At 42.8% G+C, this 18519-nt stretch overlaps 1 protein-coding gene across 2 annotated transcripts; it reads right to left on the minus strand.

The window, feature by feature from the left end:
* Positions 1-372: 372 nt before the first annotated feature.
* znf652 (zinc finger protein 652) lies at positions 373-18516 on the minus strand. Of its 2 annotated transcripts, none has more exons than XM_073493910.1 (6): positions 18393-18516; positions 12279-13848; positions 8846-8993; positions 8571-8686; positions 6247-6391; positions 373-3865 (listed from the first exon to the last, which is right to left on the minus strand). In XM_073493910.1, the coding sequence occupies exons 2-6, from the start codon at positions 13344-13346 to the stop codon at positions 3243-3245; spliced, it is 2100 nt and encodes a 699-aa protein (XP_073350011.1). In that variant the 5' UTR covers positions 13347-13848; positions 18393-18516; the 3' UTR covers positions 373-3242. The 2 variants fall into 2 exon arrangements, with proteins under 2 accessions (XP_073350011.1, XP_073350010.1); XM_073493909.1 differs by having other exon boundaries at positions 18174-18516.
* Positions 18517-18519: the final 3 nt, after the last annotated feature.

Below are 18519 nucleotides of genomic sequence, written 5' to 3' on the forward strand. Positions count from 1 at the left end.
CTTGGAAAGAAAAGGAAGTGGTCACGAAGAAGAGGACCTCGTCAAATAGAAAAACAAATAAATCAGCTGCTGAATGTGCAGTGTCATGTGTAGCCAGCAGATGTTTTTTTATGCCAAGAACCCTGTGACCCCGAAATAGTAAAATAACAGTACTAAAGCTAATCGAGTCCGTGCAGTTGCAGCAGTCAGCTGGAATTTAAGCTTTTCAGCAAAGCCCTGGTGTGAAAGTTAAAGCTGAACCCACTGACCTGCTACCAGGAGCATGTTGTGCACAGTCCTTATTGTTCTAGGTTTCATGTGTATTCACCTGTCCTTGTTGAGGTTGGAACAGTAAACTCGCAGCATTTGAAGATAAAAGGAGGCTCACAAATATGTGATAATCATGGCTACTTGTTTTTACTTCTCAAAGTTAGCAGTCAGTTAAATGTACATTATCAAAAAAGGCCCAACTTTTTCACTTCTCCCCAATCTCCAGATAACATACAAAAAAAGGACAAACCAGGACATTATAAAGCTGCACATTTTGTACCAGATACAATAATAAAATACGCAATGCTACATTAAGTGGTTAAAAATACAAAGGGGAAAGTATATTGATTTTTTTTAAAACATCTTTAAAGAACATACAATGTTATTTTTCTTAACTAGCCAAGAATTTTAGTAGAAAGTGCATTCTATATAACAAAGAAAGGAGGAGGAGAATCATTCAGCAAACCGAAAGACAGAACAGGACATGACAGAGAGGAAAAACTCCATGAAGAGACAGAACAGAAGAATGTATTTCAGACATAGCTTGGAGGGGCTAGCGGAAAGTCGCCAAAGCAGGAGGGAGCATCGCTTTTCACTTTGAGAGGAGGTCCATTTTGGAGCATAAGTGTATTTCTTTGAAAAAATAGGAAATTAAATTTATGCACTAAAGAAATGTCCTGTGTTTGCTATGGTCCCTTCCACACTAACCCGCCTCCACCCGGGATTCTCCTCCTTTCCTTGCCTAAAAACATCCACTCGAAGTAATCACCTCCATCCTTTCCCATGCAGCCGTAACTGCACTCTGTTCCACAATGCATTGTCAGTCCCTCCCTTCCCTGTGCCTCACCCACGCAGCAGTAAAGTGCAGAGAATACACACAAATGAAAAGGCTTTAAAAAAAAAAAAAGACACAAGACAAAGATCCATACTGCAAAATGCTGAAGCACAGCAGTGAACCCGAAGGGGCAGGATGATAAGCAAATAATGCAGCGTTATTAAGACCCACAGAAATGTCAGGATAATGCAGGTCCCAAATAAAAAAAAATAAAAAAACAGGGCATCCTAAACTACTGAGCTTAACCACTTCAGACTAAATTCTGCTCATGTTAAATTTACTGCTATTGTCCATCTCAGGTATCCCCAAATACACATAAATTGGGGCACACTGTGTAAAAGCAGCTTTTGATGCAAGAGCACTGGGGACGAAACTAAAGCATGCTCACATACATACGCTCGCTCGCTCGCGCTCTCTCTCTCTCTCTCACACTCTCACACACACACACACACACACTCAAATCCCAAAGTTGCTCCAACACACACATCTGATAACCCTCAGACTGGGTGAAAGGTTATCGAAATTCATGCCAAACATCTTTTAAACATTCTCACCATCGGCTATTACATTAATAAATGTAATTTCTAGCGCGGACTTGCTCACATGTATGCTTATCTATACAAGAATTCATAGTATTGGAGATTGTATGACCACTGCCTTTCATCCTGACATTTCCCCCATCATGTGCTAACAGCAGTATATCTACACTGCAGAACCATTCATTAGCTTAAAACTGAGCAAATTATCAGAGAACATTATAAACAACAACATATGAATGACTCATCGGCCATCATTCTGCGTAGGCAACATTCAACAGGTTTAGACACGCGTTTGCCTGTGTTGATCAAAGTATGTCAGTATGATGGCAGTCAAAAAACAGACTTTTACATTACAAGAACGCCCCACACCAAACCGTGGAATATAGGCTGAGAGGAATATGCATAATTGCGTGTTAAGAACTGTGATGAAAAAGGTCCCAGGCGTGTATGTATACTGTGTGTGTCAAATGACCTTTAACATGGTAACCCGTATCATTTAGACAGCAGCGAAAGGAAGGTGGGGTAAATCCTGATGGGGCCATGTGTGTGACCCCTCACAGTGGCAGTATTTGACAGTCGTCTGTTATCTGAAAGCATCTGTTGACCAACAGTACTGAAAGCTGAGGTTGCACTGATCACAGTGAGTAAATCAGTGATCATATGGTCTTGTGTGCGTGTGCTTGAGTAAATGTGAGGGTGTTTGTGTGTGTGCCTACGGCATGTCCTGCATAACTTGAGTTCTTCATCGTAAAATATCTAACCAAACCTCAAAGACCTGTTCTGTATGACATAATACATTGTTATTCTGAACATCAAATGGAAAATCTAAAATAAGAAATATATTATGTACTGGAATGGACAGCACCATTTAACCATGATATGAATCTAGACTGATGTCTGGATCCATCGAAAACCAATTACAAAACCTGTTTTCCAATGTCCTTTACAAAAGTTCCTGTCTGCATTCTTACTGTTATCTATGGCACTGCATCTTAGACTACTGCTGTTGCCATTTTGACGTAAAGCCTCAGCCTTGGGACAGAGAAAGATTCAACATTCATTTTATATTTCTGTGGGGCTGAGGCTCTGCAGTACAACTATGACAGGTTGAGTATTGCTATGGGGAGGACCTGCGCAGAAAACAAAAGTCCTGACTGATGTGCAACAATGAGTCAACTTGACACAAAGAGGAAAGTTCAATGACACTGATCTTTGATGATCCATGAAGCCCAGGTAATACATATGTTGACTTCCATCAGCAGCTTTTGATGAAAATGAGATACTGAACACCCATCAATGTACAGCTAGAGAACTCACACTGATCGTTTTGTGTAGATTTCCTACGAAAATGTTCAAGAAAAAAAAATCTAGAGGTTGTAAAATCTTTGTCAGTTGACCGGGGTAATTAAGTAGGGGTCTTGATCAAATAACATGTGCACTGAAGGTGTATCAGTCTGAGTTACACACACACACACAAATGTGTGTTTGTTTAGCTTGACTGTTTGAGAGGCGCACCCTTACATCAGGGGGCCAGCAACTGAGAGACTGAGGCAGGACTATGAGAAGAAGAGGAGGAACAAGGCGCAGTTTGGTGTGGGCCTGCAGAGCTGGAGCACAGTTCAGTGGTGCTGTGGGGCCCCGGGGCCCTTTTCAGGGGGAGCCATGTGGTGCAGGTAGCTGCTGTCTTCGTGCCCACAGTGGTTTAAGGGCTCACTCTTGAAAAGGGCCGGGGGTGGGGGCAGGTGGGAGACTGGGGGCACGGCCAGGTGGTGGTGGGGGTGAGGAGGGGCGTGTTGGGGTGCGTTTGAGAGGTGTTGCTGGGTCGTCGAGGGGTGGGGATGATGGTGAGAGGGGGTCGAGTGAAGCTGTACGTGGGAGAACGTGTGTCCCACGGGGCCTCTGGGAGGCATGGGCCCTCCTGTTGGGCTGAGGCCCAGGGGTGCTGAGGTGGTGGCCGGGGTGGCAGCCGAGGGACCGGGACCAGACGATGAGGAAGAGGAAGAGAAGGTGTTGGCAAAGATTCGGACAGGCACAGGTGGGCCGCTGGTCTGCAGAACCACAGGGCTGGTGACCCGGAAACACTTCTCTTTGTGTGCTTTGAGCATGTTGGAGAAGCGGAAGCGCTGGCCGCACACCTCGCAGGGATAGGGCTTCTCCCCGGTGTGAGTGCGGCGGTGGCGCTTCATGTTGGGCCGGCTGGTGAAGCTCTTCCCACAAATCTCACAAATGAAAGGCTTCTCTCCTGCACAGATTCAGAAAAAAAAGACGGATGTGTGAAGAAGACAGAGACTGTATCAATTAAAAAGACTGCAGCTACACAGAGAAAATATGATGCATCAAAGTCAAATCCTGTGTTGTCAAAAGGGATGGTTACAAAATTGATTAAAGCTCTCTGAATGACAAAGTTAACTTTTTCCCTTTAATCATTCTCTCTTCAGAGAGCAACAGTTCTCTTTTAAAAATGCAAATAAGTTGCCATCTTGAATTGTGGGTCTTTGCTGTCAACCCACCCACTCCACAGGAAGCTATTACAATTCACACTTTGAGGAGAGGAGATGTGAAATTGAACAACAGCAGCTCCGTTGGAATGCCGCTCTCATTAACCTCCCTCCATGGAGCCACTGAATGTGCCTACCACCACCCACACAGCCATCTATTAACAGGATGCTGAAGGGCTCTGTAAATGCCTTATTCTGGCACGCTACGTGTGAAGCTCCTCCAAACCAACTGAATATCAAAAGGTGACAGCTAATGTGCCCGTTTTGTGTAACTGTTATATTACACTCACAGGAAACCATGAAGAATCTGTGCGCAGTGAACCAAACTTTGGGAGTTTGTGTTGAACATGTGTGCGGACTATTACAGGGCATGACTGGGTGTGTCTCCTCCTGCATGAGGCTAAATTGGTTGGTAGCAGCCGGGAGAAGAGAGGGTAGTGTAATTACACATTACAAATAGAACCGTGAGCGCCAACGGATAGGAGTGTGTCCACCCACGACAGGCACGGCTGGAAAGTGAGGGACGCACAGGCTGCACTGCTCAGTGGGTCATAGAAATAGCAGTGCAGCAGGGACCGAAAATCAGAGGGATGTAATACAGCATGTGTCTGGGTAGTCATTATAAGCCACAATATATGCAAGGCCTTTCTTTCATGTAAACCATCCCTCTCATTACAAAAACTGGGCGAAGTCTCTGCGCCTACGACCATAATGTTCATGTTAGAATCGTCCCATGTCTTTCCTTTTTTTAGGCAGTGTTTGTTGACTGGCTGACTGACAGAGCCCGGGAACATTGTTCTTGAGCAAAGTTTTCATCTCAAAATATTTCTACATTTTCAAGTATGTGTCTTTAGATTTGCAACAGACAGAATAAAAGCTTAAAAAAAAAAAATGGCCTTTTTTCGATAAAATGGTCTAAGGGACCTAGACTTAGACCGCTATGTACTATTTGTATTCCTATTCACGTCTAACAAAAGAACTGTGAAGATCAAGCAAACACAAACACTTTGTATGAAACCTTTTTCAGTGCAATGCCACAACCGCTGAATTATCTTGTTCTTTGTAATTTACTGGAGCAACGACTGTTTAAATACTGTAGATGCTGAAAGGAGATGAGCAGAAATGGAGGGGAAGGCTGATGCCAGAAAGGCGAGACGCCTGCTCCAAACATAGTAAGGCTCAGTTAGAGTACTGTCTGGTTATTTTTCCGTTTTAGCCAGTGCAAAGCTCAAACACTTTGAGTTGTCACTTTTCCTACACACTCACTTCCTGTTATCCTGCTACTTTTTTTAGACTGCAATGTTTTCTGCATAACGTTGAAGAAAATGGAAAAATAAAAAAATGTCTTTACTTTATGTCTCTACTGGTCACGGCCAGGACTATCTTTCTGCTTACCAGCTGAATCAGTCTTAAGACTTGACAGACCAGTTTGTGGTGTTATTTACTGGAGACTTGACCCTGATTCTTCCTGGGCCTTTGCAAGGTACAATCTCTGGAACAGGAACGTCTCACTGGGCAGGAACAATCGCCAGGGGAACTAAAATTTGAACCTAGTGTTTAGCAGCTCTTCCAGTTGCTACATCAGTTAAGGTCATAAGTTTCCTCCAAATCTTTCCATTTTCTATAACTGAAAAGCTTTAAAACTACAATTAGTTTCTTGACGTCAAAGAGCAGGTTAAGTTCTTCACTTTTATAAAGGTTTCTCAGGACGTTCCTGGGGTCATAAAGGGCCATTAGGCTATGGTAACAGAGAGCTGACCAGTGTCCAGACAATCGGCTCCCACAAATGGGCTTTCCTGTCTGTTTTGATTTTGATGCTATGATGAAGTTTCGGTCTAATGAAGCTCAGCATAGACAGACAGCCAGAACAAGCTTCTCCTCCATTTTCTCGGTTACAAGGGCGGCAGATGAGGGGTCCCGACTGATCTAATATATGATGAGGTGACAACACCAGTGCCTTTCTGAAGTCGAGAGATCATTATCAAGAAGCGCTCTGAGCTGGCGCCCAAAAAAGGCGGAAAAAAAGACGCCTTTTTTTCCTCAAGGCGGCTGCATGCTGGGGCAGACACACTCTCCTCCTGATGGGTGCATTTCGAGAAACAAAGCAAAACTTTCATCCTCTCACCTGTGTGTGTTTTCATGTGCTCATCAAAATACTGTTTCATGTTGAAGTCTTTGCCACACCATTGGCACATGAACTGCTTGTGTCCGATGTGAATGCTCATATGGGAGCGCAGCTGGTACTTGTACTGGAACCGCTCGTCACAGTTCTGCAGAGACAACAGAGGCATTCAGACAACATGCACACACCAGGTCAGCACAAAGAAACACTCGCACATATGTGCAGACACACAAAAACATTCTTCACATACATCTCTTTCTATACATGCCAACTTGTTGAAAATAGTTTTAACCTGAAATGTTTCTTTAAGCAAGGCAGGGTTACAGCTCTTTTGTGATCTTATTTGCAGATACACTTCTGTGGTGTAGCGTCTCTACATTTTTCTTTTTACATGCAAAGAGCAAACCAGGTTACTAGGACAGGTCTGATTAGGCAAGAAAGTAGGGAGTCCTCTGTTTTAGTAAGCTGTGCCAGTTTGATTATTGTGTTTATGAAGAAGCCCAGCTTAAGATAATTATATACATGGCAAGAAATACGGTTTCTCCAGATGTCTAGCTGTGTTAACAAGATTCCTTTTAATCCTATAACCTGATAAAGGAAGCAGGTTTCTCATTTATATATACATACAGACGTTAAGAAATGAGGTTACCGCATCAAGCCAACAATAATCTGATTATTTTGGTACATGTAGCCACACTTAATGTTTGCATTATGAGGCTTTCCTGGTTTGGTGTTTTTCCTTCAGTGAGATATTTATAATCTCAATGACACCACCTGGCTAAATAAATATCTACGGGAAAAAATCTAGAAGTTTCCATAAGACCACTAAGAGGAAAGGCCTATGCATCACATACACCCTTAATACGTATATAATCGCATGTTACAGTATAGGATGACTTCAAACATTTAATTAGAGCAGCTCCACCCAGACACACATGTTCCCTGTGTGCCGTGCATTCAAGTAGCTAGACATTAAAAGTCCTCGGGTGGGAGTGAAGCACCCCATCTGTCGAATTCCTCTGAATTAGTCAGAAAAATCTTGACACATGAAGTGACAAAACGCATCCATAAAAGATGTCGGTTATAACCCAGAAACCCTGAACATTGAGTTCTACATTTATCTTGGTGAATTCCAGTTAATTGGTGACACTGTGTATATGTGGTTCGCTAATATTTGACATGGTCAGACATTAGCTTCTCTGCATGACGTAACTGTCCCATGAATATTCAGAATACAGCAGGATGACGACCCTGCCCGTCTCCACACACACTATTTTAGGTTGCTCACAAACCACAAGGCACAGATGCTCCTCTGCTCAAACTAATGAGTGAAAACTACCTTGAGGCCAACTACTCTTTCAGTGCTGAATTCAGCTCAAAATAAACACATTACAAAGGACAAGCAAGAAAGATGGTGACATACAGGTGTGCGTGTGTGTTTATGACCAACAATATTTAATACACACAATCCCTTCAGTATGTCAACATCATATAGGTCCCTTGAAACATTTGTTCAAGGGTGTTTTAGGCAGGAAAGTAAATTAAACCATGACTGCCAGGAGGGACACTCATCGTTCAACTGAGGAATTCAAGCTTCTTGGAAAATGCTTAATGTCTTCTTGGGAACTGTTTTGTTGAGATTGCTCGGTCTCCCTTCTTCTATGCTATGACCTTTCACATGGCAACCCACTTTTCACCAGCAGCAGGTGAAAAGCTGACAGAAAAAAAATACGGCAGACCAGACAAACAGTATCCATACAGTTCAAACACTCCACTTAGAGATAAGACTGACTGTGACAACTGAACTCTGTCTAAGCCGTTTTTCCTGTTTTTGGAAGACTTGTTATTTACTGTCATAAATGCAGCAAGAACTAGAATTACCACATTGCGGTTAACATCCATATCTGTTAAGTCTCACAGAATAAATCGTGTAAAGACTTACAAGAAAAACAGTTTCAATGTCTGAAGTTAAGATTTGTGTCACCAATTCAGTATCCAACAAAATATGACAAATGTTCTCAATCTCTTCTGTTCTTGAGTTATTATGATGTTGAATCATGGCTGGAAAGGTGTTTTTGGACAACATTATGATGTCACAGTGAAGCTGACCTTTGAACTTCATTATTTTATCCTATCAGACATTTGTGTTACATTTTGTTAAAATTATCCAATTAATTCTTGAGTTGTGGCCTAAAATGTCAAGATAGTCGGAAATGAGGAAATTAGAAATGCCATTGCTTTCTTTTGACTGATCGTTGCTGCTCTGATCTGGATTAGAAGAATACAGGATATCATGTCCGAAGAGGGAAACAATGTGTCGATCTTACCTCACAACGGAAGGGCTTCTCTCCAGAATGCTGGAGTGAGTGAACTTTTAAAGACATGCTGCGTTTAAACGACTTCCCACATGTCTCACAGGTAAATGGCATGTCCTTAGTGTGAGCTGGGTTTGGGGGGCAAGAGAAAGATAATGAGAGAGAAGAAAACATTAATGAGACAACAGCATACACCTGACCGGGTCAACATTAAATGCAAAACTCCAGTATGTGGTAGGAACTTTAAAAAAATAAAAAATAAAGGAAAAGAAAAGGCCCCTACTTACCAACCATGTGCTTACGGACATGAGCCATAGTGTAGAACTTCTTCTCACAGATTTCACATGAGAACTTCTTTTCTGCATAGCCATGAACAATCTTAATGTGCTCATGCAGTGACCACAGCTTCTTAAAAGACTTGTTGCAGGAGACGCACTAAAGGACACATACAGGTAGAAAAACATTTAGATTAAGCTTTCTGCTGCAATATAAATATCATGATACAAAACAAAATCTGACAGCCCTGAGGTGGTTCTTATTTGCCAAAATGTGTTTCACTGTACTCCAGCTCCCTCTGCTGGGGAAAAAAAATGACTGTGGGTCTAATTTCCTGATTTCCTGCTGGAGATCTGATGATGACAGCCAACATACTAAACAGCTCAGATGCCATTAGAGAAGAAAAACAAATTTCATCAATGCTAATTTGGCTTCTTGATGTTATTACTGATTAAATCATAACTACAATGCTTGAAGTGAACACTTGAACACTGAAGTATTCAACCCCCTTAGATACTGATCACCAGACCTCCGCAAAAGGACAATACTGCATTCTTCCATGATATGCAAAGCTGCGAGGCAAAACAACCGTATATGACTGGATATATTTTCAGAATTATTAAAATAACGCCCCTGAAGCCAAAAAAGTTAAAAGTAATAGAAACAGAATTTAATAATCTGACCTCAATACAATTTAATACAGGAGGATATTGATTGTTTCAACTGATAAACTGAAGTGAGAAGAACCAGTGTCTTAACCTTTTCTAAATCAGAGTTGTATTTCAAAATAAGGTTGTACCAAGCTGAAGGCTCTTCGTCTCCGCAAAGTTCAGACATGTTTCCATAATATCTCTCATGGACATTATTGCAGAAAGTTCATATTTGGATGGGACCAACGGTGTAATTATTTGCAAGATATGTGTGTAATTAGGTTTCCATAGCCACACCTTAGTTTGAGAATTAAAGGATTGTGTCAATGTTACAGTTGTCCCAGTTCACAAGAAACCACTGTCCCCGAGTGCTCCTTGGAAAAAAGCTTTCTGTATGAACATGCGTAGGCTTCCCCATATCAAGACCGAATATCTGAAATGGTTTAAATACTGATTGCTTGCAGTATCTATGCTCCAGTACTAGCTGTGTTTCTTTTGGCTCTCCCCTCAGACAGCAAGTTGACACATGCACCACTGTATTGCCCACATAGACCTGCCTCCTCCAGAGGTAAATTAACTTAGATGCTGTGCTTAAGACACAGTACACAAGCCTTGTTATATCTATCTTTGAAGAAAAATGTGAAATTATATGGCCTCAATGTTATAAGGTTTTGAATATTGATACTTTTCAAGGTATTGTATCAAAGTGAAAAAGTCCCGTATCGTGACAACACCAACCCAGAGGACTACTGTTCCCCATGAATGTGAACTGTGATATGAAGTCATTATATTTCTACAACTGGCTGTGTTTTGTCATTACTGCCATTACAACTTTACTACCATCTACTGGATTTTAAATGTATAGCATTTATTCCGCCAAGGACAAATGCATTTTCTCACAATATTAATGAAAGTAAAAAAATTATTATTGCACCAGCATACAGTATAGGAAAACAGGGGCTCCTTGGTGGAGATTATCGCATACTGTATGTATTGAAATCCTTTCAAGTTGCTATTGAATCAAGTTTTAATTATAAATTTAAGTCTGTGTGGATCAATTGATATCAGCTTGGACGTGTAATTTTTCTTCATAAATAAGATAAAGACATAAAAACACCAAAACCAAAGAATTAATCCAATATGATGGGCAGAAAAACTTCTGGTTTTTGGCCTCATCATATCAAAAGAGACTTCTACTTTGTTTATGACTCCCACATGCCTTCTGGCAAATCTTAGCCAAGCTATCATGTGAGCTTTTTTCCCTCAACAGTGTCCTTCTCTTTTCCACTACCATAAAACTTGTGGAGCACTGGGGAAACCGTTGTGTATACATGGTCTCCCATCTCAGCCATGAACCCTGGATCCCAGTAAGAGCTGCCGTAGGCCTGTTGGCCTCACGAGTGTTTTTATCACACAGATGTCCAGTTTTTGAAGTAAAAACAGGATTTACACAGTGCAATAATTTTTTTAAACCTGTTTTTTAAATTACCTCACTGTACTCTGTGGAATATCCATTTTTTATCCGCTCTTGACTGACTGACCGGTCGTAAAACCTACCAGATACAGGTGTATTGAACCTAACAATCACTTTTCACACTGATTCAACAAAAGGTGATCTCAATTTAGCTAATAATGTAGATAGAAAAGCTGGTAAATCGCTGAAGAAACAGCTGTGTGTCTCCAATCTCAGCCATGAACCCAGGAGCTCCGTCAGAGCTGCCATAGGCCTGTTGGCAGCCTGCACCAATGACTGCTTGGGTGAGCACTTATGAAATCAGTTCTTTTGTTACAACTGCACTTAATTTAGATCAATCTGATTATCTTTTTTCTGCTGATCAGCTGCTGCTGCTTGTCACAGCCACGTTAATTCAGTGTTATTAATAAAACATGAATATGTCCAAAGAGAAGATCAATTTTATCGACACTGTATGTCGACTTCTCTCAAGAAACTTGCTTTAGATGCAAATCAAGTTCAGCAAAACAGGGCTAAATTAAGCTATTCAAAAACAGCCATATGACCCTTGGGGATTAAGACGCTGAATCACCAATTTCGGTTTTAGGGAAGTAAAACCAAATCGCACCCACTTCTGATACCATCAAAGACAGCAGACGACAATATATTCTTTTAACTTTTCTTCAGAAGGTCTGTGTGAGAAATGCTCAAGTCTGCCTTCACGTTTCAGTCTCTTAAAAAGGTTATGTTTTAGGTTTTAAATATAGTAATTCTCAACTGAAAAACAAAGAGCATCATTAATAATTTTATCAGGCAGGTTTTTTGGTGAGATCACAAATTGCTCTGCCCAGAAACAAAACTGACTTGTTAGTTTTATTTCACACTTACAACTCAATGTCATTGTTTTTGGACAAAGTATAACAGGAAGTTCAACTGCATTACTGAAATACTATTTAAAACATGTCATGACAGTTGCAATGTTGCTTGCTTGTTTTTGATGAAAGGAGTGCTGTAGTGGTGCAGAGGAAGACGTGTTTGTTTGGGGTTACGGACCCCAACAAATGTCAAATGATCGTAATTTTAATAGATTTATCAGTACAATTCCCACTAATTTTGAATTATATCAAAATCATAAGATCTATCACAATAATCACAGTATTATTTTTCCTCTAGTATCAAATGTTGACTGCACTCAGTGGGCAAAAAAAGTGAATTGTTCTGGGTTGCTTCCAAACTTATCCAAGTTTAGATGTTAGCAAATAATATGGTGAACCCTTGAAATGAACTCATTAATGTAAATGTTAATTTGCAAGAGTAATTACAGAGATATGATTGCTTTACCTGGATGTTCTTCTCGCAGTCAGTCTGCTGGTGTAAGGCCAGCTCACTCTCCAGGACAAACTTTTTGCCACACTTGTCGCAAATCTGCATCCGCCTGTGTGTGACGTTCATGTGCTTCTCCAAGTACCAGCGCGTGTTAAACACACGGGGGCACTTTTCACACGCCAGCATCTCCTTCTCCTCCACCTCTGCTTTCCCTCCTGTCGTCGTGGAACCGGCAGACGATGGAGCGGATCTGACTGACCTGCGCTTGCTCTTTGGAGGCTCCAAGCACTTCCGCCGGCCCCTGGTGGTCATTCCAGCCGTGGCAGTGCTCAGAGCTGTTCTCAGGCTTTTTCTCCGAGGCTGGCTGGGAGCTGCTGTGCTACTAGCACCCCGACGGGCCCGCTTTGACCTTGTTCGTCGACTCTCAAGCTCATCTTCCTCGTCGTCTTCCTCCTCCTCCTCCTCTTCTTCTTCTTCTTCATCGTGGCTCTCCTCCTCCTCCTCTTCTTCCTCCTCATCGTCGTCGTCTTCTTCATCATCACTGCCAGCTCTCTCAGAGTCATCAGCTGTGGTTCCAGTTTTGTTGTCCCCCTTGGATACATGAAGCGTCTGGTTGTTCAGGTTAACCTCAACGATGATCTGCTCACGCTTGAAGCCCCCCTCCTCCTGCCCATCCTCCTCCTCCTCCTCGTCCTCACCCTCTTCTTCCTCGTCATCCTCATCGTCTTCAGTGTCATCAGAGGTGCCGTCGTTGCCAGCCTGGGACCCCTGTGTCCCCACCTCCTGCCCTGCTCCTCCCTCCCGGAAATACTGCTGATGTTGCTGTGGAGTCACATGTTGAGTGGGCAGCTGACCAATGTTCTGATCTCCCATGGATGTCTTGGCTGCCATTTTATTGTCCACTAACACAGAATAAGGCTTACCACCAACCTCCCTCTTATAAAGCTTGCCTGTCAGATCCAGATCTGGGTTGGTGGAGTGAAAATAAGACTGGGACACTGGCACCCTCCGTCCTTCCTCCTGTGACATCCCGCCAAGGCTGGGGACGGAAACCTCTTCCTTGAGGCTCTTGCAGGATTTCATGAAGAGGGAGCGGGAATGGAGTTGGTGGGAGCACAAGGCAATGGAAAAGAGTAACTGCTATGGTGCCTAGGTAGACTCGCCTACTCTACAAGGAGGGGCAGGGGACGCCACACCAATCCCCCACCCTCCTTCTACTGAAGAGACAGGAAGGAGGGGACGAGGTGTCAGACAGTCAACCTGATTCAAAGAGAGCATCCATGCTGTCCGAGGTAGGAAATGGAGTTGGAAAGACATACAATCGGTTCCCAGTTTTGTTCCATATGCTTAAGAATCAAACTCAAAGGCTCAGTGTCTTTGATGGTGAACATTTGAAGCTAAATTCCTCTTGAGTTAGTATGTGGGGCGCAGGCAGCTGCCAGAGTCAGTTTCTCTGAAGGCTGCAGCCCAGCAGGATGCCAGTGTCTTCAAACTGCAGAGCAGGTAAAGACGAGCTGAACGTCAGACATGGAACTGCTGTAAGGATTTCTGTGCACTGCTTGAAGAGCCATTTACAGTGCATTACCTATGAGATCAGACAGAGAACAAACAGGGAGAAACAGATGTGAGATTAGAAAAGGTTGCTCTTCCGCTGTCTTGTTGTGTCACTAGAGAGTTGAACTGAAACTACAGCCATATTGCCAAGGTTTCAACACTGAGTGGCAGATTTGCCCGCAAATGTTTCAGTGTTGTGTGTAGGAGTCAAAACCACAGCCATCACAAATGAATGCGAGTTCAATTTCAAAAGCGGAGAATTCAAAATATGTCAAGACCACAACTGAAACACCTCCCTTTCAACAACAGAAATACAACAAGACACGATTGTTGAAGTCTAATGTATAAAAAGATGCAACGTATCTTCTTAAAGATGGTCCGATAAAACTTTTTACCCAAGTCTTAGAGCAGGAAAACATTGATCACTGATCCCTCAATATGTACTGCCATGTACTATGTTCACCTACAATCTGAATCTTCAATCTTAAACAATAAATAAATAAACAATTGCTCCAGTCAAAAACTTCTTTCCAGTGGCTATCATGCTGATGATGGCTTTGAGCTGAAACACATTCACTTTTTGCCCACAATAAATCAGAAGACTTGTCCTGTGCGAGTGCCAGAGTTTTGTCTATTTTTAATTCTTGCCACCACCGTGCGCTGGTTATATTATAAAACTTTTGGGGAAGTGAGAGCTGTTATTTTTCACAACTTTCCAGTGCAACATTTGGTCCAGTTAAGTTAATAAAAATGATTGCTGCAAAAACACCAAACTTGATGGTGTGACACTGATTAAACAAAAGATTGCGTATTTTTTTAAGCAGCACACACCAACTTGCACACACACCTCCCATTGACTGTTAGAGAGCATAGTGTAACCACAGCTCTGGAGCTTGTACTGCAAATATAACCACAGGAAACTGTATTTCAACTTTTCAATGAAGCCTAAACACTGCGCAGTTTGAAACCTACAATAAGATCATCATGCCTACGTGAGTTTAAGATGAAAAAGACAGTGCAAATTCAATTAAATCTATTTTCTACTTCCTTTTATGGGGTTTCTATGTTTTTGACTTTGCGTACATCTATGCTGGCGTGTCCCTGGCTGACAGTTGGTTGACCTCGAACAACCTTACACCCTACTCTCCAAAATGAGTGTGCACTAGGGTGGTTCGCTCACTAGAAAAACCTCCCTGAGCATGAAACAAAAAACACATTTCCTTTCTTGGAGATGCAAACATCCTCTCTTCTGTGTCTTCACAAATGTCTTAAGCTTTATTTCTTTGAACACACAACGCTCCACCATCTACAAAGCAAACATAAACAGCCCAAGAGGGACTTTCATATTCAAACATCCCCCCACCCGACCCACGAAGGCTACTTTGTTCTGGTCTTTAATTTGTCTTCATAATTAATACGAAAGGTTTGCCGGAGCACCAGAAAAAAAAGAGCCAGAGTCTACAAAGGAGGGTATCATTAGGGACGTGATGAGTGTTGAGCCCGATAATTTTGACAATTGCAATCACAACTGTTGATCACAATTTGAAAAAAGCACATTTTTTCTCCTGCTTTTTCCAGAGCAGTAATTGTCACCTAAAAAGTGTTGTTTTCATCTGTGGTGTCTTACTGTTACTACAGTCCTCATAAATACTTTGAGGGTTCAACACAACCTCTAATTCAAACTGAAAAGATGCTGCTTGAAGTTATCAGTAATAAAAGCGTTTTTTTAAAAACATAGAAGGATATTACTCGAACATTATCCAACTTTGTTCACAGATCACTTTTTTGTGTGTATTTCAACAGCACTCAATCTGAAATGAAGTTTCCAGTTCCTCCTGTTACTTCATGTCACTTTAATAAAAATCAACAGTGAAGGCTGGATGTAGTGGAGCTAAATGATGTTCTTCCAGTTTTGCAAGACCGAGTGAAAGCCATTTTAGTAGAATTTGACTATCCGCACATACTGTAAAAGACACACCTGTCTTCCTGCGCATGCTGACTCTGATCCTTTCTGAGAATTGGACAGCAGCTCTGAGAGCATTAAGACCACAGGGGGAGGGCGAGCTCTGCACTGACAGAGCAACTCAACTCACATGGCAGTCTTAGACACAAAGCCTAATAGATTATCCTCAGCTGGATGACAGAGGAATATAAATTGCATGAGAAATCACTGCATGAACCTGACTTAACATGCAATCAGCAGGTTGCATTCTTTTTTTAGCACCTGCGCTTAAACTGATGTGCTTTTAAGAAGGTTTTAAATTTTCTAGTCACAACTTAAAACTAATCAAATTCAATAAATTCACCCATTTAGTTACAAAAGCACATGTTCAAATAAACAAACACACAAGTGTGGTTATGTAACCCATATTGAGTAAAATCCTTCCACGCACTTATCATTATCAATGATGAGTCATTTCAGAGTTTCGATCACAGTGAAATAATGCAGCACTTTGATGTGGGAATCAAGTAGAGCGCAGACTTCTCAATATCACTGGTAATTAGTCTACACAATCACCTTGTCAGATCAGGGAGGGCAAACCTATTGGGGAGGATGATCATTTGTGACTGCCTTTTTATTTTAAAGTCTGGACAGCTTTCAAAGATGAACTTTGCACCCTGGCACAAAAAAAGATAAAAGTGCACACACGAATGTCTCTCTGACAGCCCATTTAAGTAATCCAAAGCCTTACTAATGCCCAGAGAATTCAGAGTTTCTTCAACAATAACTAATTTATAGCCTTCCTCAATCATGCTACTGAGAAACCAAAACGAATATCGTATAGGGTAAAGCCACAAAGCCAGTCCTATACCGGATAGATGCTACTGTGGCTTATTTGAATGACACAGGATGGGAACTGAAGTGCAAAGACACTATGAACCCACAACATTAAATGGTGCAAGCGTTCGCAAGCGCTTGCCTTGTGACAGTAAAGAGGATGAGACCTCTGGAGCAGTCAAAATGCGTCACGTTGACCTCTTATTATACAGCAGTGCTCCTCAAATCCACGCTCCCTCTCAGGTCTAGACTTTAATGAGCTTTCCCTTTCGCAGCTTGCAGAGGACCGTGTGAGGGTTCACATTCCTCACTCTGTCCAAACTCATAAGACCTTAACCAGCTCACTGTGTGGTGCACTGCGGGGGTGCTCCACGCCTCTGTAGGCATTTGGCCCTAAAGCCCATAATCGGGTCATAGAGCAGTACCTGGTGTTTTTGGTCTGGTATAAATCATCTGAGGGAGGGAGGCATCATAGAAATGTGGGGGAGTATCATCTCAGCCCCAAGTTTCTGTGAGGAGAAAGACACTGTCAATTCTGACAGCAGTCCGCTGATGCTCACTACTGGGAAATCTTTGTTTTAAGGTATATTTAACATACATGCGGGCATTTAACCTGGGTCTTTTATTGAAAAAACTGTACTGAAACATGACAGGATACAACAGAAGGACTGGGTCTTACGAGCTTACTATTTATGGCAAACGAGGTGACGACGTGCCAAACCAGTATTATGCATTATTTTGGGAAGCATCACAAGATATAGGGCAGCAGCCAGTTTCCTAATGTAATAGAGCTACTACTGTTTTCAGCTTCATGACTTGGAGTTAACATTGCAATGTGTCTAAAGCAAAGAAAGGGTTAAAACCAAAAGGCAACACAGTCCGCCGAGCAGCAGTAACACTGTGCAGGCCTGGCCAACTTAGGCTACTTAGCAAGCTAGCATTACTCCATAGGTACTAACCTACATACACATGACAAGCTAACTTGGCTACATTAGCTCAAGGTGCAGACATTAGATATTTTACTGCTGTTAGCTCTACTCAACCACAAACACAGTCACACTACCCTACACACGCTATACCATCCAAAGGCTAACATGCATTAGCTAACAACAGAGGGAGGACTTTCACTTTTTTTAATCCCAAACCGCCCAGATTGAGGCTAGTTAGCTTAAAGCTAGCACCAGCGTAAGATATTTAGCTACCAACGTTACACTTTATTTCGGTGTTGCACTTTGAAGGGGGGAGCGTGACAGTTATCGGACCCGCGTGAAGCTGGGTGAAACGCCGGCGTCACGCTCTGTTATCGGCGTCTCTTTCTTGTCCTGCACGATGAGAAGCGCCGCTCTCCTAAACAAAACCCCCGGACTGCTGCACGGACAAACCCACTCAACTCGACACTGTCACAAAGTCAGCGCTAGCTCGGGCTCACGGACGATCCCGACGGCGGCTCCGGTCACCGGCTCCCGGCGACCTGCGTGTGCCTTTCCCCCCCGGCAGCTGCCGCCGCTTGTCACGCAACGCAAGTGCACAAAATGAAGTTAAACGGCAACATTTTGCGGTGGCTTTAGCTGGCTTACCTTCTGTCGAGAGCGACCTCCCTCCTGCGTTCGTGCAATCAGAGTTGCACAGATTCGGGGTTGCACGCGCACTTCTTTCGCTCGCTCTCCCTCTACATCGGCGGATGTGCATGTGGAGAGGGCAGCGCTCAAGATCTCCGCGTGCAAGAAAACAAAACAACAAAAAAAAAAATGCGGGAGATTGTATGTTGATGTGCGGTGTTGGTGCTGCGGAGATACCTGCGCACCGGTGTCCTCAGCCCCGCTACGTGGCCCGGCCAAGCTCTCGCGCGTACCACCGCCGTCCCGCGCTCATCTCAGGCATCCAGGCCGCTGTCTGGGCAGGCGCGCGGCGGCGTGTCTGGGT

The sequence above is a fragment of the Pagrus major genome, chromosome 23 (assembly GCF_040436345.1).
Source record: "Pagrus major chromosome 23, Pma_NU_1.0".
Classification (NCBI taxonomy): Eukaryota; Metazoa; Chordata; class Actinopteri; order Spariformes; family Sparidae; genus Pagrus; species Pagrus major.